This window comes from Cynocephalus volans, chromosome 9, assembly GCF_027409185.1.
Source record: "Cynocephalus volans isolate mCynVol1 chromosome 9, mCynVol1.pri, whole genome shotgun sequence".
NCBI classification, from domain to species: Eukaryota; Metazoa; Chordata; class Mammalia; order Dermoptera; family Cynocephalidae; genus Cynocephalus; species Cynocephalus volans.
Genome location: NC_084468.1, coordinates 951,743 through 973,137, shown reverse-complemented (window position 1 = coordinate 973,137; position 21,395 = coordinate 951,743). Strand labels below are relative to the sequence as shown.

At 59.4% G+C, this 21,395-nt stretch overlaps 1 protein-coding gene across 4 annotated transcripts in view; it reads left to right on the top strand.

Moving 5' to 3' along the window:
* Positions 1-272: 272 nt before the first annotated feature.
* CTBP1 (C-terminal binding protein 1) overlaps positions 273-21,395 on the top strand; it is a 38,366-nt gene continuing 17,243 nt past the window's right edge. For 2 of the 4 annotated variants that reach the window (XM_063108782.1, XM_063108781.1), the window contains exons 1-2: positions 273-404; positions 13,156-13,310. In XM_063108782.1, the coding sequence (XP_062964852.1) occupies positions 365-404; positions 13,156-13,310 (195 nt within the window). In that variant the 5' untranslated portion in view covers positions 273-364. Of the gene's footprint in view, positions 405-2,399; positions 2,456-10,786; positions 10,982-13,155; positions 13,311-21,395 lie in introns of those variants that run through there. The other 2 variants (XM_063108783.1, XM_063108784.1) reach the window with 2 other exon arrangements.

Here is a 21,395-nt window from a genome sequence, read left to right as displayed (position 1 = left end):
TGACGCTGCACGCCCCCAGAGCGGCACCCGCGGGGCCGGGGCGGGGGGCGGCTGGTGGCCGGGGGCGCGGGGCGGGCGGGGCCGGCCAGCACCCTCGCCCGCCCGCGTGCGTCCTGCGCGACGCGCTCGCCCGGAAACAGCAGACCAACCGCGCAGGCCCCGCCCGCCGCCGCGCGCCGCCGCGTGTCCCCGCCCGCTCGGTCGTCGGCGCGCGGCTCGCGGCTCGCGGCGGCTCGGCACGGCGGCGGCCGGGCACAGGCGGCCGGGCGCAGCAGCGGACGGCGCCGGGGCCGCCCCACGCGCGGGGCTCGCGGCGTCGCAGCGCGCCGGACTCGTCGGGGCCCGCGGCCGCCCGCGCCTCTCAATGGGCAGCTCGCACTTGCTCAACAAGGGCCTGCCGCTCGGTAAGGCCGCGCGCGCTTCCGGCCGCGGCGGGGGCGGGGGCGGGGCGCGGCGGGCGGGGGCGGGGCGGGCTAGCGCGCCCGCGGGCTGCGGCTTTGTGTGCTAGTGCGCGTGCGCGCCGGCGGGGGCGCGTCGCCGCGAGCCGGGGGCGGAGCCGGGGAGGGGCTGTGCGCATGCGCGAGCTGCCGCGTGCCAGTGCGCGTGCGCCGCTGCCTCGTCTGCCGCGCCCGCGGCCTGCGGCCCGCGCCCCGCGCAGGTGACACAAAGGGGCCCGCGGGCCTGGGGCCGCATCGCCCACCCGCGGCCCTACCGCGTCCTCGGCCCCGTCAGACCCTGGCCCCGTTAGACCTCGCCTCCGTCAGACCCTAGCCTTATAGGACCTCCGCCCCATCAGACCTCGGCCCCGTAGGACCCCCGCCCCGTCAGACCCCGGACGCATTAGGCCCAGGCCCCATAGGACCTGGACCTCGTCGGACCCCGACCCTATAGGCGCCCGGCCCATCAGACCCCGGACGCATAGGCCCCCGCCCCGTCAGACCCCGGACGCATAGGACCCCGGCCTCATAGGATCCCCGGACGCGTCAGACACCGGCCCCGTCTGACCCTGGACGCGTCAGGCCCAGGCCCCATTGGACCCCGGACGCGTCATATCTCGGCCCCATAGGACCTGGACCTCGGCGGACCCCGACCCCATAGGCCCCCGGCCCGTCGGATCCTGACCCCATAGTCCCCTGGCCCCATCGGACTCTGCCCCGTCGGACCCCGATCCCATAGGCCCCCGGCCCGTCGGATCCCGACCCGGTCGGACCCTGTCCCATCGGAACCCAGACGCACAGGACCCCCGCCCCGTCAGACCCTGGTCCCATAGACCCCCCCGCCCCGTTGGATTCCGGCCCCACCGCGTCCCCGAGGCCGCCGCACCGGACCACGGCCCCGGCAGACTCCAGACCCGTGCGGCCCCCGGACCTGCGCCCCGCCGGCGGAAGAGGGTCGAGCCCTCAGCCGAGGGTTCCGGGCAGTGGCCCGGCCGCCGCCAACTCTGATGCCGTCGCTTTCACACACGTGCACCGTGGCGGTCGGTTGGCGAAGGCAGCCCTCCTGCTGGCCCCAGCCCGCCGTCTGGGGCGCACACGCGGGTGGGGTGGGCGGCAGGGGACCTGGAGGTGCCGGGCACACTGCCCGTCGCTCCCATTCGAGCAGGCTGCACGGTCTGGCCCCGTTTCCACCTTAATCAGTGAGGGGCTTGGGCTGGGGTCTGCTTGTCACAGGCCACCGTTTTTTGCCATCAGGCTTTGGAGAAGGGCAGGAGCAGGACCCTTGAAGCCCTGGGCTCTGGGCCCGGCAGGAGACGCAGGACTTTTGGGGTGGGGCGCTGAGCCCGAGGGCTGGGACCAAGGGAGGCACAGGCCTGGCTGGGGACGCGGCCCGTGCTGCTGACCTCGGGGCATTGGTGGTGATGGCCTGGCTGGGGCCTGCTGTGGGTTTAAGCACCTTATCAGGCCACCGCAGTGTGTTGTGTCCCCCGCCTGTCGGTGGCCATGTTGCAACTCCTCCCAGGAAGGCCAGTTCCGGGGTGCGTCAGGGGAGGGGCCCCGGGCGGGGGCCAGGCCTTCTGTTTATCCTCCCAGCCAGCCTGGGTGGGTGAGGGGCCTGCCTTCCCTCTGGCCTCAGCTCCCTCCTCTTCCCCAGGCCAGTTGATCCCCACCCTCCCCTGTGCTGGGCCCATCCTGGCTACCAAGTGCCAGCTCCCGGGAGGCCGTGGAGGGGCCACACCTGAGCCAGCAGCGCTGCAGGCTAGAACTTTTCCTGGCAGGGTGCCCAGCCCAGCCCTTTGCTCAGCATCGGCTTAGGCCTCTGCCTGCCGCCGGCTGAGAAACCAGAGGACGGCCTTTAGGCTGGCATGGTGCATTGTAGAAGCCCGGAACCTGGCCAGGGGCCAGAGCCTTTCTCCCTGTGATGACTGTCCTCGTGATTGGATGGGACAGGATTACTTCGTAGTCAGGGAGAGGGAAGGAGATCGGTTTTCTTCCGGGTGCTCTGAATGGTCAGGAAGGTGAGCTCTTGAGAGGTTGTGAGGGGGTGGGAGGCGCGCAGGGGCCGTCAGGGAGCTGCGCTGTGGCTGTTTACCTTCCAGCTGCCCTTCTTGTGCTCCTGCTTGTCATTTGTGAACAAAGACAGGTCAAGCGCGCACGTCTGTCATAAACGAGAGCATGAAGAAGGACGCCCCAGTGGTGATGGTGTTTAGGGCCCCTGAGCAGGTGTAGGCTCCAAGTGGGATAGTGTGCTCTTGCAGGAGTGAATGCAGCGGGCAGGAAGACCCAAGCTCACCCCCAGGGGTGAATCCCAGCCGGGCCCCTGACCAGCCTGTGACCTCTCTCTGTCTGCGTCCACATCTGCAACATGGGGTGACAGCATGGGTGATGTACAGATCAAATGAAAGAATGTGTGCAAAGTTCAGGGATAGCTCTCGGACAGCGTGGCGGGCATGGCCAAGGACAAGGCAGGGATGCTGCTGGGGCAGGGTGGGGGCAGCAGCCAGGACAGGGCTGGTGACAGGCTAGGGCAGGGTGGGGATTGTGCTATGCTTTGTAACTATGTGTGTGCCCCGTTATTATCTGAGGATGACAGCCGCCGTGTAGGGGTCTCCCTCTCTCTGCCCTGGCACTTTGTTGGGTGTGGTTGTGCCGTGGGGCGTGGTTGTGCCGTGGGGCCCGGTTGTATCCAGCCTGGACAGGGCCTGTGGATTCTTGCTGGGACCTCAGGGACACGCTGTCTGCACCCTGGCACTCTGGGCTTCCTTCCTGCCCAGGCTGCACCTGCAGGCCCTCAGCCATGTCTCATGGGGCCTGCTCACTGCCTGGCTTTGGTTGGTTCCCTCAGCTCTGCAGCCATCTTTTTTTCTCCTTTTGGTTTTACCACCCATCTTTGAGCATGTGCTTTGATTCAGTTGTTGTCTACAAGGTTTTCGGAGGAGCATGTGCTTGGGGCTGCCTCTGGTCTCCCAGGGGTGCCTCCCCCACTCTTAGGTTCTTCCTGCCCGCCTGGACTTTTCTGGGGGCATCTGTCACGTCCCCGACGTGCAGTTTCATCCTGTGGAGCCATAACTAGGGCGGCTCTTGCATTCTCTCGAATTCTGTGAGTTGGGCGTATGGCTGGGGATGCCCATGTCTGGAGCTGCTGGAGTGGGGCTTTTCCCTGCTGGCTGCTTTTCTTCAGTCAGAAGACACAACAGTGTGGAAGGGAGGTTTGGCTGGGGGTGCCCAGCCTTTGACTGGTCCTGGTGCTCTGCCAAGGTCCTGCTGAGTCAGGCCCTGTCCTGGGAGATTGGAGGCACCGGCTGGTCCTCAGCCTCTGCTTAGGACTCAGAGCCACCATTTTTTGGACATCTGTAGTGTGAAGTTTGATTATCTGGCAAACTGTTGCTTGGTACACAGCCAGTAAGTCTTTGCTGGAGGAGCCTGTGTGGCAGAAGCGACCAACTCTCTACAGAAGGGCCAGGCTCAGAAAGGTCCAGTGACACCCGCAGAGTTCCCAGGTGGGATTCCAGCCAGATCACTGTCTTCCCACCAGCCCAGTAGTTTTTCTGGCTTTTCTCTGCTGTTTGTCACCTTCCCTTTGAACTTCATATGACCTGTCAGAGCCTCAGCATTGTGGTGTCGGGAAGTGTTCACCATCACCACCGAGTGCTGGGGAGAGCCCCCTGCGTGTAGGTCCTTGTGCGTGGCTCCTTGGTGTGGAGCGCCTTCATCAAGGGCAGGTGTGTCATGAGGATTTTCGTCCCCTGCAGCTCTTCTGAAAGGAGTTGCAGTTTTCACCCTGTAAGTGGTTGTGGAGTATCCCTTTCCTAAATACTTGGGACCAGAAGTGTTTCGGATTTTGGATTTTTTTTGGATTTTGGATTACTCACGTTACACTTACTGTTTGAGCATCCCAAATCTGAAAATCCCAAATGGAAACGCTCCAATGAGCGCTTCCTTTCAGCGTATGTCAGTGTTCTAAAAGTTGCAGACTCTGGAGTATTTCACATTTTGGGTTTTCAGATCCAGGATGTTCAACCAGTATCTCCTGAGAGGACACGTTCGGTTTTTTCCTACAGAGCCAGAAATCTCTTGGTGGCCAGCTGTCAGCCCACACATCCGGCCTGTTTTAAGCACTGCAGAGTCATTCCTTTGGGTGGTCCCCCATATCCACTTGGTCAGCCCCAGATTGGTGCCAGCTCTCCTAGGTGGGTAGGAGAGTGAGGAGCTGGGAGGACTGGGACTGGGCCAGGGCTGCAAGCAGCCCTGGGCCTGTGGTGCCTCCAGAGAAAGCCCAGCAGGCTGGTTTGGATGAGGTGGGGGGTTTGGTGCTGCAGCTCAGAGTCGTGGTGGGGGGACCCCGACTTCCTGCAACCCTGCAGGCCGGTGCCCTCTCCTGCTGCCAGCCTGTGGTGTGGGTGCCGCAGGGGCCATGCTGTCTAGGGGCTGGCTCTTAAGTGCGTGACTTGGTAGGTTCCGTGACTTCTGTGTTCCAAAGTGGGGCCGGGTCTCCCTGCAGCGCTGTGAAGCTTCCCACTTTGGAAGGAGGGGAGGGAGTGACAGCCCTAAATGCTCTGTCATGGGACAAGCCAGAGGTTCCTCCAGTGAGGATAAAGTCCTCCATCCAACGCTTTGGAACACAAAGGAGCTCCCATGGGTCCTAGAGCTCAAGGGCTAGCTGTGCGTATGTCCATGCATGGGAATGTGCGAAATCCACAGACATCCCCAGAAGTAAGTCCATGTCTTTTATCATAGTTTTATTTTGTGCCTTTCCTGACCTGTGATATAAGCCCCAGCAGGCCCCATGCAGTGGGGCAGAGCCAAGCACCTTCCTGTTCATGCGGCCACAGCCCCCAGAAGTGTTGTGCCTGCCAGCGGGTGACTTTGGCAGTGTTCGTCCTGGTGGAGGTTTACGTGGCCCTGTGCTTTCTGCCCAGTGGCTTCAAGGTGCCCTCGTCCCTCCGTCTCCTCCCTCAGGGGCCCTGACCTTCTCTGGCCCTGGCAGTGGTGTCTGTTGCCTGGCCAGGGTCCAGTTCCTACCAGGAGCAGGTGGCTCCATCCCAGGGCCTAGAAGGGTCTGGGCCCCAGGCAGCGTAGCCAGGCCCTAGTCCTCAGGCCCCCAGGCCTGGGCAACCAGAGGCACATCTCATAATACCCAGGCAGCTCTGCTCGGGGAACCAGCCGCAGGACAGCATTGTCACTAGAGAAGGCTGCTGGCATGAAGTGTGAAGGGGAGACGGAAAGGGGTAAGGGCACAGCCGAGGGAGGGGTGCCCTTCCAGTTCTTGGGGGCCCTTCTTGGGTTGTGGCTTTATGGAGGAGGAAGAGCTGAGCTGAGTTTGGTTTCATTCCCAGGATGAGGGACACAGTTGGAGGGTCTTATTGGACATGGTGTGCTCTGGCTTTTGTTTCTAAAGCCTCTGGCTGCTGGGGGGTGCTGCAAGGGGGCTTTGCGAGGAGGGGTCTCATGATGTAGTGTCCTGGGCAGAGGCCATGGTCTAGTACCAGCAGACTGGGCATTGGAGGGATGTGGGGTGACAGCAGTGGTGGCTTCTGAGTCTGAGCCGGTGGGGCTGGGGACTGTGACTGAGGCTGGAACATGCAGGGGCTGTCTTGGGGGCAGGTCTGGACAGTTGAGTTTGATGTCATGTCAGAGCTTGGAGGGAAATGTGAGCCAGTCTGTGGGCGGAGTTGTGTGGCCTGTGGGTGGAGGTGGCCCCAAGCTTGTCCTGGTGTGTTTTGGGGCCCCCTGGGCTTTCTGCAAGCCTCAGTGACACCCCCCCCTGTGAAATTCCTGGTCCCTCCCAAGAGTGGCTGTACCTGGCAGGCAGCCGAGGCCATGCACACCCAGGGCTGAGTGGGGCAGGTGTGGCCAATGGGAAGGGGGACCAGGCAGTTGGTCAGTGGAGGAAGTGAGGGTGATGGCCCACCAGCAGGAGGCCCTGGGCTGCCCCAGGCTCCTGCTGCCTCCAGAGAACCTAGGGGCTGCTGTTCCTCATCCTGCATTTTTTTTTTTAAATAAAGTTTTGATTTTTGAGCTGTTTTAGATTTACAGAATGAGGATGAAGGTTGTTCCTCATTCCCTGTATCCTGCACCCAGCATCCCCATCATTAGTGTCTTGGTTGATGTGGCACACTCGTTGCAGCACGTTGCCCACGGGACATGTCTGGGTGTCCTCAGTGCCCCGTGGTCCTGTGCCGTCCACTGTGGAGCCACCGCTCATCCGTCTCCTCTGCTTGTAGGATGTTGCGGCTGCAATCAACACTCCCGCAATTCTGCTGGGCTGGGGCCGGGGGGGTGGCGGGCAGAGGAATTCCCTCAGCTCGAGGGTCCTGCCTTGTGGTCCTCGCACCAGCACGTGGTGGGGCCTTTCTCTTTTACCATTCGTCGTGGCTGAGTGTGGGTCTCTAGCTCCTCACAGGAGGATCCCTCCAGATGCTGAGGTGGGCACCAGTGCCCCACAGAGCTGGGGTGCAGCTGAGGCTGGCAGGAGGTGTGGGGTGCCCAGGAGCGGCAGGGCGGGAGGGAGACAAGGCTGCCTGTGCAGGAGCTTGGGTTTGTTGTGAATTGATGGGAGGGCTCCAAGGTGGGGCCAAGGGGTCAGGATCGGGCAGTCCTTTCTGTAGCACTCAGGGCCCCGTACTGGGCTGGAGCCCGCACCTCAACCACCAGGCCCTGCCTGCTGACCAGCCACGTGTGGGATATCTCAGATGCAAGAACATGTCTGTGCCTGTGCCAATGGGTCCTTGAGCCCTAGACATCCCTGAACAGGGTACTAGGGTGCCAGTACTGGCTCAGGGCTGCCAGGAGGGGCCCCGTACCCAGTGAGAGCTGGGGTTGTCCCTGTGGTGTATTGTCCCTAGGGTGTCAGGCCAATGTCCCACCTGCCCAGCCCCCATCCAGCCTTTGTGCAGGGCCTGCTTCAAGGATGAGCCTAGGCTGCCTCCCTCTGAACAAGCTGGCTCCAGTTTCTGGGGCAAGAGAGCAGGTGGGGGCACTTGCAGCCATGACCCCGTCCTGGGTCACAGGCCCCGCTTGCAGCTGAGCTGGGCTGGGGGCGGGCAGGGCGGGGCCGCCCCTGCTGTTGGGGCGGGGTGGGCCTTTGCTGCTGCTCTGGGTCAGTGTAGCTCTTGTGTCCTCGCTTTGAGTAGGGATCACTTACTGGGGCTTTTGTCTGGCCTACTTCTGGAAACAGATGGAGTTGAGTGGTTTCACCCAACGAGTGCTCCTCCACCCCCAGTCACCCACTGCTGCTGGGACGTGGCGCCCTGCTCTAAGGCTATTGTGGCCCTCATGGTCACTGCCATCACTGTTGACAGCTGTCGGTGGCCTGCAGGGCACTGGGCTGGCCAGGGTAAGAGCAGAGAGTGGATCCCGGTGTGTGCAGCACAGCTGAGCTGTGGGGCCTCTTTAAAACCCCAGTGTGGGGGTGAGACCTGCTGGGGCCCTGGGGCCCCCTTGCAAAGCCCAGACCCCCAGTGCAGCCTACAGAGTGTCTGTCACCCGCTACCCTCAGGGAGGTAGACTGGGAGCTCACCCTGTGCCCCCTTAGGCCGCTCACACGCTCGTGAACTGGGGTCCAGTCGTTGGCAGCTTCTGTTTTGAAATAAAAAATTGGTGGTGGTGGGCGTGGAGGAGTACAGGGAGAGGCACTCAGCCTGCCTCTGGGGTCTGCTTCCTCTCACCAGGCTGCGGGGACACGGCAGGCCCAGGCCTGTGCAGTGCAGGGGCCCATCTGGGCCTCAGGACACATAGTGGGTGTGCAGTGACGCTGTTGACTGGCGAGGGCCAGCGGGGCCGGGAGGACACCCCCTCACTCTAGCACAACTTGTGCTGAGTTGTCCAGTCTCTTAGAGAAAAGGCTGCAGGCAGTCCGAGCACTGGCAGTTCCACTTGCTCCCTCTCCTCCTCCACGCACCTCACTCCACGTGTATCATTCACTAGGAACCCCCATCAGACCCCATGGGTGCCTGGGGAGCTGCTTCCTCTGCACTGTCTGTGGCCTGTTTGGAGTAAGTGCTGGGCAAGCTTGAGATAAGTAGGAAATGTGAGGAGATGGTGGAACTGGTTGGACTTCTGGGGTGGTGGATCTTATAGGGTCTTTCCTGTTTCTGCCAACTCACAACCACAGGGTGGGAGCTGTGAGCTCCTTTGGGCTGGTGGGTGCTGCCGGCCCCACCCCATGTCCCTGGAGATTCCACCCACAGGCCAGTGCACCCCCTTTCTTGTGGCCAGCTGGAGTTGGGAAGTGCATATTTGCCACAGCCCTAGGGTTTCCCATTGGTCCTGGGTGCCCCTTGGGTGGTGTGGTGTGAGCAAGGCCACACCTGCAGGGTGCTCAGCCCCGTGCACAGGAGGAGCCGGGGGTGTGGGTGCCCCATTTGGGCGGCTGAGGCCTGGGGCAGCCTGTGTGCCTGGTGGCCTCTGTGCTGCCCCTGACCAGGCACCTTACACCATCTCTCTATATAGCTGGCTTGTTTCCTACGGCTCCTCTTGCAGAGATCAGCTTGTAGGGGAGAGGCTAGGCTGGGAGGGGACGGTCACTGGCCAGGAGCTTCCTGCAGGCCAGCCACAACCTCACCTCCTCTGCTGTCCCTGGGCCTTGCCCTGCTGCCACCTCTGGTGCCTCTGTGCCCCTGTGGTGAGAGGCTTCTGCCAAGCTCGAGCCCCAGGAGCCTGGGCTTGCTGTGGGTGGCGCCCTGTCACAGAACAGCCCCAGGAGGCTTGTGTCTTGGTTTGTGGGCCTGCCAAGGGACTCTCTGTTTCATGATGCATGGAGCGTGTTCTTTATGGAATGAGGTGCAGGAGGGACTGGTGTGTGCAAGGGTAAAGCGTTCTGATTTCCTGTTTTGTGTGTTTTCAGACGCACCCCTTGTAATGCTGGGAGATGTTTGCAGCTGTGTTTCTGTGGAGGAAGAGCACAGTGTGGTCCTGAGTTTAGGGCCACGCAGCCCCATCTGGGGTGTGTGCCTTTGATCTCGGAGCACGTGGGGACGGACTGATGTGTCTGTCCTCAGTGGGTATGGAGTCCTTGACCCCCCACCTGGCCAGCTGTGGGGGCTGTGGCAGATCAGCTCCTGGGAGTGATGTGAGGTGCCTGAGGGCCCCTGGGCAGCGCCAAGTTGGGGCTCCAGGCCTGGACAATGGCTGTCTCGGGGATGCAGGGGCTCAGCAGCAAGGGAGGATGGGTGGCTGCCTCCTGGGTGAGCTGTGGCATGAGGACGGGGCAGGCGGTAGGCAGGCCTGTCCCAAGGTGGAGCCTGCCTGCCCCCAGGCTGTTCTCGGGATAGAGGCTACAAACGAGAACTAGACACCGGGTGGCAGGCCTCACCCTGAACCTGTGGTGTCTGTAGGGAGTGAGGGCTTTTAGGCCCTGGGCACAACCTCTCGGTCTGGGGAGAGCCAGACGGCCCCTCCAGGTTGAGCAGTCAGAGGCGCTGCCTGATGGGTCTTTTTCTTCAGGCCCACCCTGTGCATTGCAGGCATGGCGTGGCTGGGCCTCCATCCTGGTCAGTCTGAGGTCCAGCGCACGTTGGTGTCCTCATGCCAAGAGCAGGATCTGGCACTTGGGTGGCTCAGTAACACCCTCCTGGGGGGTCAGGTGATCTGTTTCACCCCCAGGCTCCCCACCCTTCCCAACCTGCTGCAGCTGCATCCCCAACAGGTCTCAGCCCCCTGCAAAGCAGGGAGTGGGGGACCCCTCCCGCTGTCCCTCTGCCTGTATCATAGCCTACACCCTCGGTGGCTTGCCAGGCCCAGGCCGTGGCTGGTCAGGGAGATCTGAGCGCATTTTTGGGAGAATCATGTGAACATTAGCCGGGACACTGCATGTGGGGGCTGCAGATGGGGCTGCCAGGGTGGGCTGTGGGGCCCAGGTGTGCAGTCCACGTGAGCACTGGAGAGCCAGCCCCCACATCCCCTGGTGTCCAGTGTCCCTGCTTGGCCACCGAGTTCCAGGAATTGGCAGTGTAAGACAGGCTTCGGGTACTCTAGGCAAACCTACTCCTGCAGTTTCCTCACCCCACACCTTGTGCCAGCTGCACACGCCGTGCCTTCTGCCTCTTGGTTCTGGACACCAATGGTGTCTGGGTGGGGCCAGAGTCCCGTGGGGGGTGCTGCAGCCCCCAGGGAGCCATTCCCAAACCCATGTAGTTGACACTAGGGGCCTCAGGCCTGGAACATGGATTCTGGGTGGGAGCAGGGGACCCCGCATCGGCAGCAGCCCCTGCGTTCCCGGTGGCGGGACGCCGCGTTGGGCAGGTGGTGGATGTAGGAGCTGCCCCACCCCTGAGGCATTTCCTAGAGTTGGTGAGTTTTAGTTGGACTCTTGATGGCATTTTAATGTGTCTCTTGTGTTTGATTTTTAGTAAGACTTTGAGCCCGACGCAGGCTTCGGTGGTTGCTGTGGATCAGAAGCCTGAGAGCTTTGGTTCGAGACAATTAAAGCCGTGGGATGAGGATCCAAGACAGGACGCGGTTCTGCCTGGGGATTCTGAAGATAAAAAGCTTTGAAAAGTCGAATTCATGGTCGTGGAAACCGAGCCCATATTAAGAAATGTCAGGTTGGTGGGCTTCCCTGGAGTTTGCAGTAGATTGATGCTGGTCTCTGCGAATGCCACTTCGCTGTCCTGTGAAGTCGGGGTGTCCCAGGCTCTGTAGGCGTCAGGAGGCCCCCCAGTCTCCACAGTGTGGGCACTGGGGTATGGACAGATGCCACCCACGGAAGGAGGTTCTCCTGTGTGTCTGGTGGCTGCCCAGCAGGGGGTGGCAGAGCACAGCCGTGGTCGGTACTTCACACGGCGTTTGCTGCAGTGGGTTTGTTTCTGTTGGAAAATGTCCTAAGAGAGGTGCAGAGGTGGGTGCTGAGACCAGGTCTTACCTGCAGTGGAGCGAGCATGTGTCCTTGAGTCTTCACAGAGCCCAAGATGGAGACCCCAGAATCCCGCCCAGCCACCTGCCCAGCCACAGCAGGAGAGGGCAGGACCGTGGGTCAGTGGTGAGCTTGTTTCTTGTTGCGTCTCAGGCCTTGGGTGGGCATGGAGTCAGTAAGCACAGTCCTGGGTTAGGACTGTGCTGCCGGGACTTATTCCAAGTGGCCAGTGTTATCTCAAAGTGCCGCCCTCCCAGGGCACGTCCCCAAGCCCAGGGATGGGTTGTCTTAGGGAGAATGCCGGCACTGTGGTATGGGGCAGCTCCACTGACAGCGAGGAAGGCCACGTGTCCGGTGTCAGGATTCTCCCCAGGCTGCCAGCTGAGTGACCACGTCCATGCCCAGGTGTCTGCTGCCACAGGTGCCGGCTTCAGACTGTGCTCTGAGAACTGAGAGCTTTTGTGCATGTGGGTCATGCCTGTCCATGTTTACCTTATCAGAAATTAAAACTAAGGAATGCTAAAAATAGGCCTGGAATCCACTTAAAAATAGCAATGGTAAACTGTTACGTGCCAACACAGGTAACATTTTTACATGAGAAGTGAGTCCTTCCCACGTTGGAGAGAAGGGTGGCCCTGTGTGCACATCTCTGCTGAGTGGCACGATGGAGCGGCTGGGTGTGTGCGACTGGCAGCTGCAGCGGTTGCACTTCGGGAGGGCTCCAGTCCAGGGAGAGTAAGAGAGAGAGAGGCAGGCGCTGCGGATGCCGCACCTTGAGGGCTGCTGGCCTGGGGCGGGTCTCGCTGCCTTTACTGTTGGTTCATGCAGGCGAGGGGGGGAGCGCCACTGTGGTCTTCCAGGGACAGGTCAGGCCGTGGACCTTGGGGAAGGGGGGCATGTGTGGGTGGTGATGGCCTGGCCTGTCCACTGGGGATGCTCTTCTCTGACGTGGGTTCCGTGAGGTACGTAGGTGCTTGACTGCTTCCCGGCCGGCGGCAGCCCAGGCTCCTGCCTCTGCACACCTCCGGGCGCCAGGCGGGAGACTGAGCTGAGCCTCGGCTGCGTGCCTCGCAGGAGGGGCTGCCATGGGAGCCTCTGCGTCTTGGTTCTCCTCCTTGGGGAGGGGTGTGTGTGGATGGGACGCGCCCCCCCCCAGCTCTGCCGCTGCCTAGCTGCAGTGAGGCTGAGCATGGCCCCAGGGGTGCATTCTGCTCACCACACAGGATGTTGAGCAGCCTGGCAGCTGCCTCGGTGTGTCTTGCCTATGAAGCCCTGATTTCCCGGCCTTGGCCCCAAGCTAGGTCTAGTTGTGCCGTATTTGGAAGGAGTTGGTTTTTATCTCTTAACCATCTTGTTCTGGGAAAGTAAGGGGCTCTGTGAGTGTTTTGGTGGGTTTAACCCTTTCTGCCCCTGCACCATTTCTTGCCTTTCAAATCTGCAAGTGGAAACAACAGCAGCAGCCCCACCAGGAATTCTGGCAGCCTCAGGCATTTCCTAAAGCCCATTGGGTTGTGATCTGCATATTCTGGTGTCGACCCTGCGGCTGCATGGAGGCCCCTCCTGCCTTCCCCTGCCATCCTCACATCACTGGGTGCCCTAGCGTCTCCTTGGCCCTGCACCCCGTCAGGGACGGTGGCAGTCATCATCGGTCTGTGTCCACTCAGGCGTCAGCGAGCTGTAGCAAACACCAGTTTGTCTTTCCCCCTGATTTTAAATTTACTTTTCACAAAGACCTACATGACTGGACACTTAGCACAGAAGGTTCTCAGGGCTGACTCTTGAGTCCCGCGCATGGCAGGCAGCAGGCGGCAGATTTTAGCTGTGGAGCTGCACTGTGGATGCTCAGGTGCTGCTCCTGTCTTGCAGGCGTCCGACCTCCGATCATGAACGGGCCCATGCATCCCCGGCCCTTGGTGGCGCTGCTGGACGGCCGGGACTGCACGGTGGAGATGCCGATCCTGAAGGACGTGGCCACGGTGGCCTTCTGTGATGCGCAGTCCACGCAGGAGATCCACGAGAAGGTAATGCCATGTGTTCCTGCCTTGGGCTTGGCAGACCCTCACGTGGGGGTGTGGAGGGCTGGATAGGCCAGGAGGGGAGCACAGTGTGTACAGGTCCCTTGGGCATGGCCTGAGCACCATATGACTCTGGCACGCATTGCTTGGCCTCTGGCCACCATTGGTGTCAGTGCTACCTGGGATGAGAGTGGCCTCTGTGACAGTCACCCGGCCTCGTCAGGAGGTAGAGATGGGATTTACTCTGTGGCTCCTTAATTCATTTTCATTATAACCAGTTTTTTCCCAGAAAGTGGAGTCTCAGGATGTTGGATTGTGTTGCTGGACGCTGTGGATAGTGCCAGAGGCTGGAATCAGCTTCCTCCTCCTCCCGGGCCCTAGTCAATAGCACTGTCTCCACACGGGCATCGGCACCACCCATGCCACTGCCATAGGGCTGCGGTCACACGGTGGGCAGTTTGGGGGCAGCTTTCACAGTTCACATTTGCACAGGAGACTTAAGGGTTCCTCCATGATGTGAAATGTGTTAACGTGGCTTCTTCCTGTACTCATAAGCCAGCTAGGTAGTTCAGAGCAGCTTTCCACTGAAGACAGATGAAGACACGGGGCAAAATTGTTAAAAATCATAAAAAGCCTCCCAGAGCTAACAGGAGAGGACTTGTCATGGGCTGCAGCCAGGAGAGGCCCAGAATCTGCAGGAGTACACGGGCCCTGCTAGCTTTGGACTGGGGTACTTGCTACTCTGGAGGAAGCAGCCAAGAGGCTGAATTCTGCTTTTGGCAGCATCACAGGCCTGCCGAGGACAGGGCCCTCAGGCTCTGGGTTGAGACCCGGTGGGGTAACACCTGGCATAAACATGCTTCACACTGTCTGTCCAGCCTGTTTTCATTGACGTCAACCTTGGACTTGGATTGTGGGTGGCCCCACACCTCTGTGCCCAAGCTGCCCACAGAAGCAAGTGGGACAGCTCTCTTTAGGGGAAGATAGCACCAGCCCAGGCCTCATTTGTTTCCATAAATTGTTTCTAGTGCAGTGTCCATCACATGCAGTCAGAGATGACCAGGCAGTCAAGGGGATGAGATACTGTGAGCAGAAGCCAGCAGAAACTAAGACGCCAGCAGCCCCAGGAGTTGCTGTGGCACCTGCTTCCACCACAGCCAGAGAGAAGAGTTGGATCAGGGACTTCTTGAGGAGCTGATGACTCTAAAAAGTGACATAGCAGATTTGGAGGGAAAAAGTTAGAAGATGTAGAGCTGAAAAATAGCAAAGCCAAAAGTGTGGATTTACAGGACAGATTTAACAGCCAGTTGGGCATCAGTGGGCGAGAAGAGGAGCCGGAAGTCTCAGTCCAGACTCTTGTGGGGAGAAGGACGGGCAGCAGGAGGGGTGAGGCCAGGAGGGGCTGCTCTGAGACCTTGGAATGAGCTAATGGAGGAAGAGTTTCCAAAACCGATAGAAAAAAACAGCATGTTAAAAAAGGCAGCGAGTCAGCGGGGGCATCTGGTGGGACGGCCACGTGGGAGATAACTTGGTGGTCCCCTGCAAGGGTAAACATGCACTTGCAATACAATACGATCCAGCAGTCACACTCTGGGGCATAGGTTGATCCTAGAGAAATGAAACTCACATCCACACAAAACCTGCACGTGAAGGTGTGTGGCAGCTCAATTCATAGTAGCCCAGACCAGGAAGAACCCAGGTGTCCCTCCATGGTGACTGACTACCCAGACTTCAGTCCCTCCACACCACAGAACGCGCTCAGCAACAGAAAGCAGCAAACCACTGCCTCTGCAACACGTCGGATGGGTCTCAGTGGCGTCATGCCCAGTGGGTTGTATGCTGTATAGTTCTCTTCATTTTCAAGTCAAGGTTACAGTGGTGGGGACCGGAGTAGCCGGGGCTAGTGTGGGGGAAGCATGTGGGACAGGCCAGGGTCGGTCCTGCTGTGGTTGGTGGCTACCTGAGGGAAAGTGTGGTAGAATCACGTAGATGTGTGCGCATTACACACACACATGAGTGCAAAGGTAAGGGGGAAGTTGACAGAGGTGCACCTGCATCAGTCGTGTTGTGCCCGTGCCAGGTTTCGACTGTGCACCCGATTACATACGAGATCATCACTGCGGAACTGGGCGAAGGCACACAGAAGCCCACTGTACTATTCTGGCAACATATTGTGAGTCTTAAACTATTTCAATCTAAAGAGATATTTAAAAGATATATGTATATGGGATGAAAGACAGAAAATTTTCAAAATCATAAGCAACACTGAAACAACTTTTGCCAATAATTTGAAAACTAAGACAAAACTTTTTTTTTTAAAACTGTAATATACCAAGTTGGCCTCAACAAGTTAATGTAAAATGCAAATAAGTAACTGGACAGAGACCCTGCGGGTGGGGGCAGGGATGGGACCCTGCCCTGATGGACATTGCCCATGGGGGCCAAGCCTGGCAGAGAGAGAGGCAAATAGAGAAAATGCCCCAAGGGCCCGAGCTCTATTGTTTGCGTAGAGCCGAGTGTTAGCAACCGTGAGTTGGCATCTTCAGGGAGACGTGAGGGAGCACGGAACTGTGAGGCAGAGCAGGACGCAGCGAGAGGCATCGCCAGGGCACTAGAAAGAGCTCTCGGACATTAAAATATGAGCAAAGAAAATGTGATTGTAGTGGAAGCTTGAAGACATCGTCAAGGAGATCTCAGAAGAAAGAGGTGGCACCGGCGAGGAGACACGAGAGAAGTGGAGGCCACCAGGAGCTCCGTGCCCACATCTGCTAGTGCAGCCCTTGCCCTCGGGAGACTCCCGCTGCTCAGGAGGCTCAGAGCCCTGCATAAGGACTTCGCTTCCCAAGCTTTCCTGCCGCTGGGTGTGGCCAAGTGACCACGTTCCAACAGGGAGAAGTAAACAGAAGTTTTGTGTGCAGATTCCCCTTTCCTCCTGCTGGCTGGAACCCAGGTGTGATGGCTGGAGCCGGGGTAGCCACCTTGGACCATGAAGAGAAGATCATATGTTGGGAATGGTGGAGCAACGAGGCAGGAGCCTGGGACCCGACCGGCCGTGGGGTGCCATAGGGCCACGGGCACCTGTCTCCAGGATTTGGTGTGGGAGGGAAATAAATGCCTGTTTTATGCGTCACCATTATTCAGGAGTTTCAGCCTCTTGGAGCAGAAACTGTCCTCACAGCTAGTGAGATGTCGGACACTGTCTAAGTGTTTTACAAGGGATGAACTCACATGATATCCTCAATGCAGTAATATCAAGGGAAATTTCCAGAGCTAAATGGAAATGTTAGTTCTCTTGCCACAAACTAGGAAGACTGTGAGGGGGCCTTAAGAGGCACTCTGTTGTTCAAGTTCAGGATTTTACCAACAGCCAGGGTGGGGAATGTCACCCAGCAAGAGACAAGAATCAGACCAGCCCAACACTGCTCCTGTGGGAGAAAGATTTTCAGCCCAGATTGCACATCTGATCAGACCACAAAGCGAGCAAGAAGATGGTAGACCTGGGAACCAAGAAGCAGCCCCCACAGGGTGAGGAGGAGGGGCTGGTGCCCGTGGGAGGAGCCTGGACAGGAGCAGGAGGTCCCCAGGGGGTCATTTCTGGGAAAGGGGTTCTGTGGAACATCTCCAGGCTGCCAGGAGGTCCTCGCTGGACAGAGGCACTGGGCACGTGTAAGAAGTGAAATGATAAAAATCCAAGAAAAACACAGAAACTGACGTAGCGAGTGGTGGGGTGGAGGAGGGTCCTGGAGCTCCAGTCTCATGGGGGTGGCTGTTACAGAGACAGGCTGCTGCAAGCTCTGACTTGACACTGAGTTACTGTCATTTCCAGGACTAGGCTTAAGCCCGGAGGGCAGAGGCCTCCTCGCTGTGAGCCAGGGCCCGTGCCCACCTCACCCCCCACCAGGCACAGCCAGACCTGGAGACCCACTGTTGGGTCTGGAAGGTCATCAGGCAGCGTCAGTGCCACCGTGAGTGGACAGGGCAGAGGGTGTGGAAATAGCTGCCACTTGGGGGACTCAGGGACATGAGAAATGGCTTTTCTGGTGTGTGGGCTGTTGAATTCTGGATGGCCCCACCAGGAGAAACATCAGCAGGAGCTCCCTGCAGTGCAGTACCCACAGTCGAGATGAGGGTCACGAGTGACCAGAGCTGCGAGGGCGTCGCAGGAGAACTGAAGCAGTCTGTGCTTACTCCCTGAGGTCATGGTGGAACAGGACCCGTAGTAAGTGATGCAGAAAACGTGGTCGTATAAGGGAAAAGGTCAGTTTGATTAAATAAACGGTTTTGTAGCAAAATAATTGAAAGCAGATGAGAGATATGGGTTGGATATTTGCAATTTGTGTAACAGCCTGAGAGTCAATATCTAAAGTGTTCAAGACTTGTCCCAATCAACAGGAGAAAGAATCCCACATAAAATGGGTGAGGGGGCTGTATTTGGGTAAAAACAGCGACCACCATCCAGTGTGCTCCTTCCTCGTGCTCACGAGTACAGGTGTCACCACCTGGTAATTGGCCGGAGCACTAGCAGACCTGGAACCCCTGCCCTGGCCACGCAGAGGGAGCGTGAGCTCGTCCTCGCACGGGGCGGACCCAGCCGCTGCTGGGCTTGACGGCGCTCTGGCAGTTTCCGTGAAAATCTGAAGCATGGGAAGTCTGCCCAGCACTGTGCGCTGGGCCTGCACATGGCTCCGTCCCTAAGACGTGTGCAGAACGATGGCGACAGGTATGAGCAAGCCACACCTGTGCACGCGGATGGAGAGGTAAGGGGAGGTGTCACGAGGTCCTCGGGAGCAAGAGGTGCATGTTGTGGGGCTTCACACGCAAAGGGCTGGCCTTCCTGTGGTAGGCCCTGGCTGGGTGCTGGCAAGCCAAACCCTGACTTTGGGGCGCATGCCATGAGTTCCACTCAGAACCTGCTGCCACCATGAGCGTCTGGGGCCCATTTTCAGCCAGGCGGCAGCCGCCCCTCATCGGGCACTCAGTGCAGGCCAGTGTGCTCTGAGCATCCACAAGGCTGGGACCTGTGTGACCCCATTCTGGAGGTGACACTGAGCAGTTTGGGGTTGAGTCCCTAACCTGGTCCCACAGTTGGTGGAGGCTGGCATTTGAGTGGATGTTTGCTGAGGGTGGCTTTGGCGAAGTTACTGGTTCCTGACCTAAAGGGACAGACCTGTCCACACTCACCTCCTGCAGACCCTCTCCCTGGGGGGTTGATGCATCCACAAGGGGGAACCCACGAGGAGGGCAATGGAGCAGCCACAGTGCCGTGGCCTCTGGACAATGCAGCTGCCATATGGCAAAGCACACACCTGGTACGTGGGGTCAGTGGGGTCTCTGAATGGTGTTCAGATTTCTGTTCTGAGAATACCTTCACCTAGTAGTGTCCGTTAAGAATATATTCAGTAGAAAAATGGCAAGGACGTGGAAAAAAACAAGAAATTAACACGGGCAGGTGACACTCAGAAATGCCAATTAAAGCCATGATGACAATGCTGACTTACATCTTAAAGCCGCGGAATGCCCAGTGTTGGTGATGGAAAGTCAACCGGCCCTCAGTTGCTGCATCTGGCAGGAGTGCCCAGAGCCCCGCAGACACACTAGCGTCCGTTTCCAGGAACTTAAGAAAGTGAACAGATACGCGGATTTTTATTACAGAAGAGCCGACATTGGACGCAACCTGAAGGCCCCCATAGTGGGGATGGCAGATGGATCTGGGTGGCTGTGCGGGTTGGGACCTTCATGGTGCCATTACAAATCACACTTTTGAAGACTGTTCAGTGCTCAGGGTGGAAAGCAAGTGGTCACCTGCACACACCACAAGCCTATGAGGTGTGGGTCTGTCTGGCTGTCCGGCCTGTCCTCAGCTGAGCCTCCTCCACACGCATATCTCAGTGAGGGGCTCACATGGATCCAGCTGCTTGGGCTGGACTCCTGGGCTCACATTTGGTGCCAGATCTGTCCCTGTTTCTCATGTGCCCTGCCTGCCAACAAATCTGACAATCTTACAAATTCTCGTCTATAAGCAACTGGCCCCACAGTCCCTCCCTTACCTGCTGCCACTCTGCTGAGGTGCCCGATGCCCCTCCCCCCTGGTGGTCGTGATCACCCCCCACGTCCAGCCCACGCAGCCTGGGGTGACTGGAGAGTCTTCCTGGCCCACCCCTCACCCCAGGCCCTGGCCATGCATCGCTGCCCACTCCCAGCCTCAGCTGTGCTGTTGCCACATCCCATCCACTCTCCTGTCGGTGAGCTGGTGGCTCCCCTCCCCTTTGTGGGCTCTCGACACTGCTTGGGTCACGTGTCCTTGCATGCACATTGGGTGCAGGCAAGCAGTGTACCTGTGCGGCATTGACATCCTCCCGGGAGGCTGGAGGGAGCCATCCATAAGCTGATGAAAACCGCCCACCCACCCGTCCACGGCCATGCAGAGCACCCTGGCCTCTAGGGGCTGGAATTCCAGGACCGTGTGGTGCAGGAGCAGGTGCCATGGTACCCTCTGTTCCCTTCCTTATGGAGAAGCTCAGGCCAACCCCGGTCTTCCTTATGGCCCTTGCCTCCAGCCAGTAGGAGGGAAGGGAGGCCACACCAGCTTCAAAAGGAGCCATCTGTGTTCGTGTCCCAGTCAACGGCATGGTCAGGTGCTGTGGAGGGGCTGCAGCTGCGGCGGTTGCATCTGTCCCCCACCACCCACCTTGCCACTGCTCAAGAGTCCAGGGTCCAGGGTGCAGCTAGCTCTCAGCTCACACTTGGAGCCTCAGGATCTAGAAGCCTGTGCACAGTGGTTAGGGTCGGCGTGTAGTTCTGGTCTGGAACAGGAGAGGGAGGCAAGGGCACAGCCACAGGCTCCTGGTGACCACTGCGACCCTAACCTGGAGGTGCCATCAGGAGAGGACAAGCCCTGCAGCCTGGCCAGACAAGAGGCAGGTGAAGGTCACGACCCCATGGGCGCTCGCTCCGGCATCTTCCTGGACACGGCCCGCCCTGCCTGCACCCTTGGCCCTCCAGCCAGGCTGTTTGCTCAGAATGTCCCCGTGTGGAGCCTCCACCATGACTGGGTATGGATGCAGCTTTACGGTATTGGCCCTGTGTGTGGGCACAGTCTGTACAGGGTTCGGTTACGTGTCCTGCCCCCACTGCTCCCCTGGCTGGGCTGGTGGCCACCTCCCTGCCGGCCCCATGTGCAGCACCCTCAAGTTCCAGCTGCTGGGCAGAGGATGGTCAGCCGTGACTGGATTTTGGGCACTGGCCCAGGCCTCCACGATGAAGCGGGGTGAGGAGCAGGTGCTGTCGTGCTGCGTCCCAGGACGAGGCTAAACATGCCAAGCTGGCATGGTGTTACACATCAGTGGGGGCTTGTCACAGAAACTACAGAAATGTAGACATGGTTGTCAGCTGTGAGCACATGCACAGGACTGAGCCCTGCACGCTGGTATGTGCTTGTGCACCTGTGGCCTCCTGTGTCCCCATGCCTCGGGTCACATGTCTTGTCTGGGCCGTCGGGAGCAGCATGTCTTGGAGGGCTCTCTGGCATCTCTGGGACTGTGCATGTGTTTCTGCAGTCGAGCCCTCATGGCTGGTGGGTCGCAGGGTGGTCCCGCTCTGTGTCAGCCTGCACATTCCCAGAGGTTGTAGCACTCTGTCCCCGCAGGGTCTGTGAGTTTCTGGTGCTCTTTGTCCTCCCAACATGCAGTGTTTTCCACCTATTTTAGCAGCTAGTGCCAACAGAACATGAGCTGCATTTCCCGTGTCCTTCCCTCAGTGCTGTGTGCCAGCTCCTGTTTCCTCATGTTGATAGTGGGTGGGGATCCCCGTTCCTTTGATGGGGCTGAGCCGAGGGTGGGAGTGGGGCACAGGCAGCTTCCAGCCAGCGAGGCCACATGTGCACACAGGAGACGGCCTGGGGGGCTGTGGGACCTCGGCCTGCCCAGCCCAAGGCCAAACTTGGGGGGAAGCGGCCACTTTGCTCCCCCAGGGTCCAGGCTGGTTTGGGGGAGCCAGAGCCGTAAGGCAACATGCTACCTTCCGCAGTGTGGGTGCCAGACCCACCGGGACAACAGCTGAGCATGCTGCAGGCTGGTGCCCACCACGCTCAGT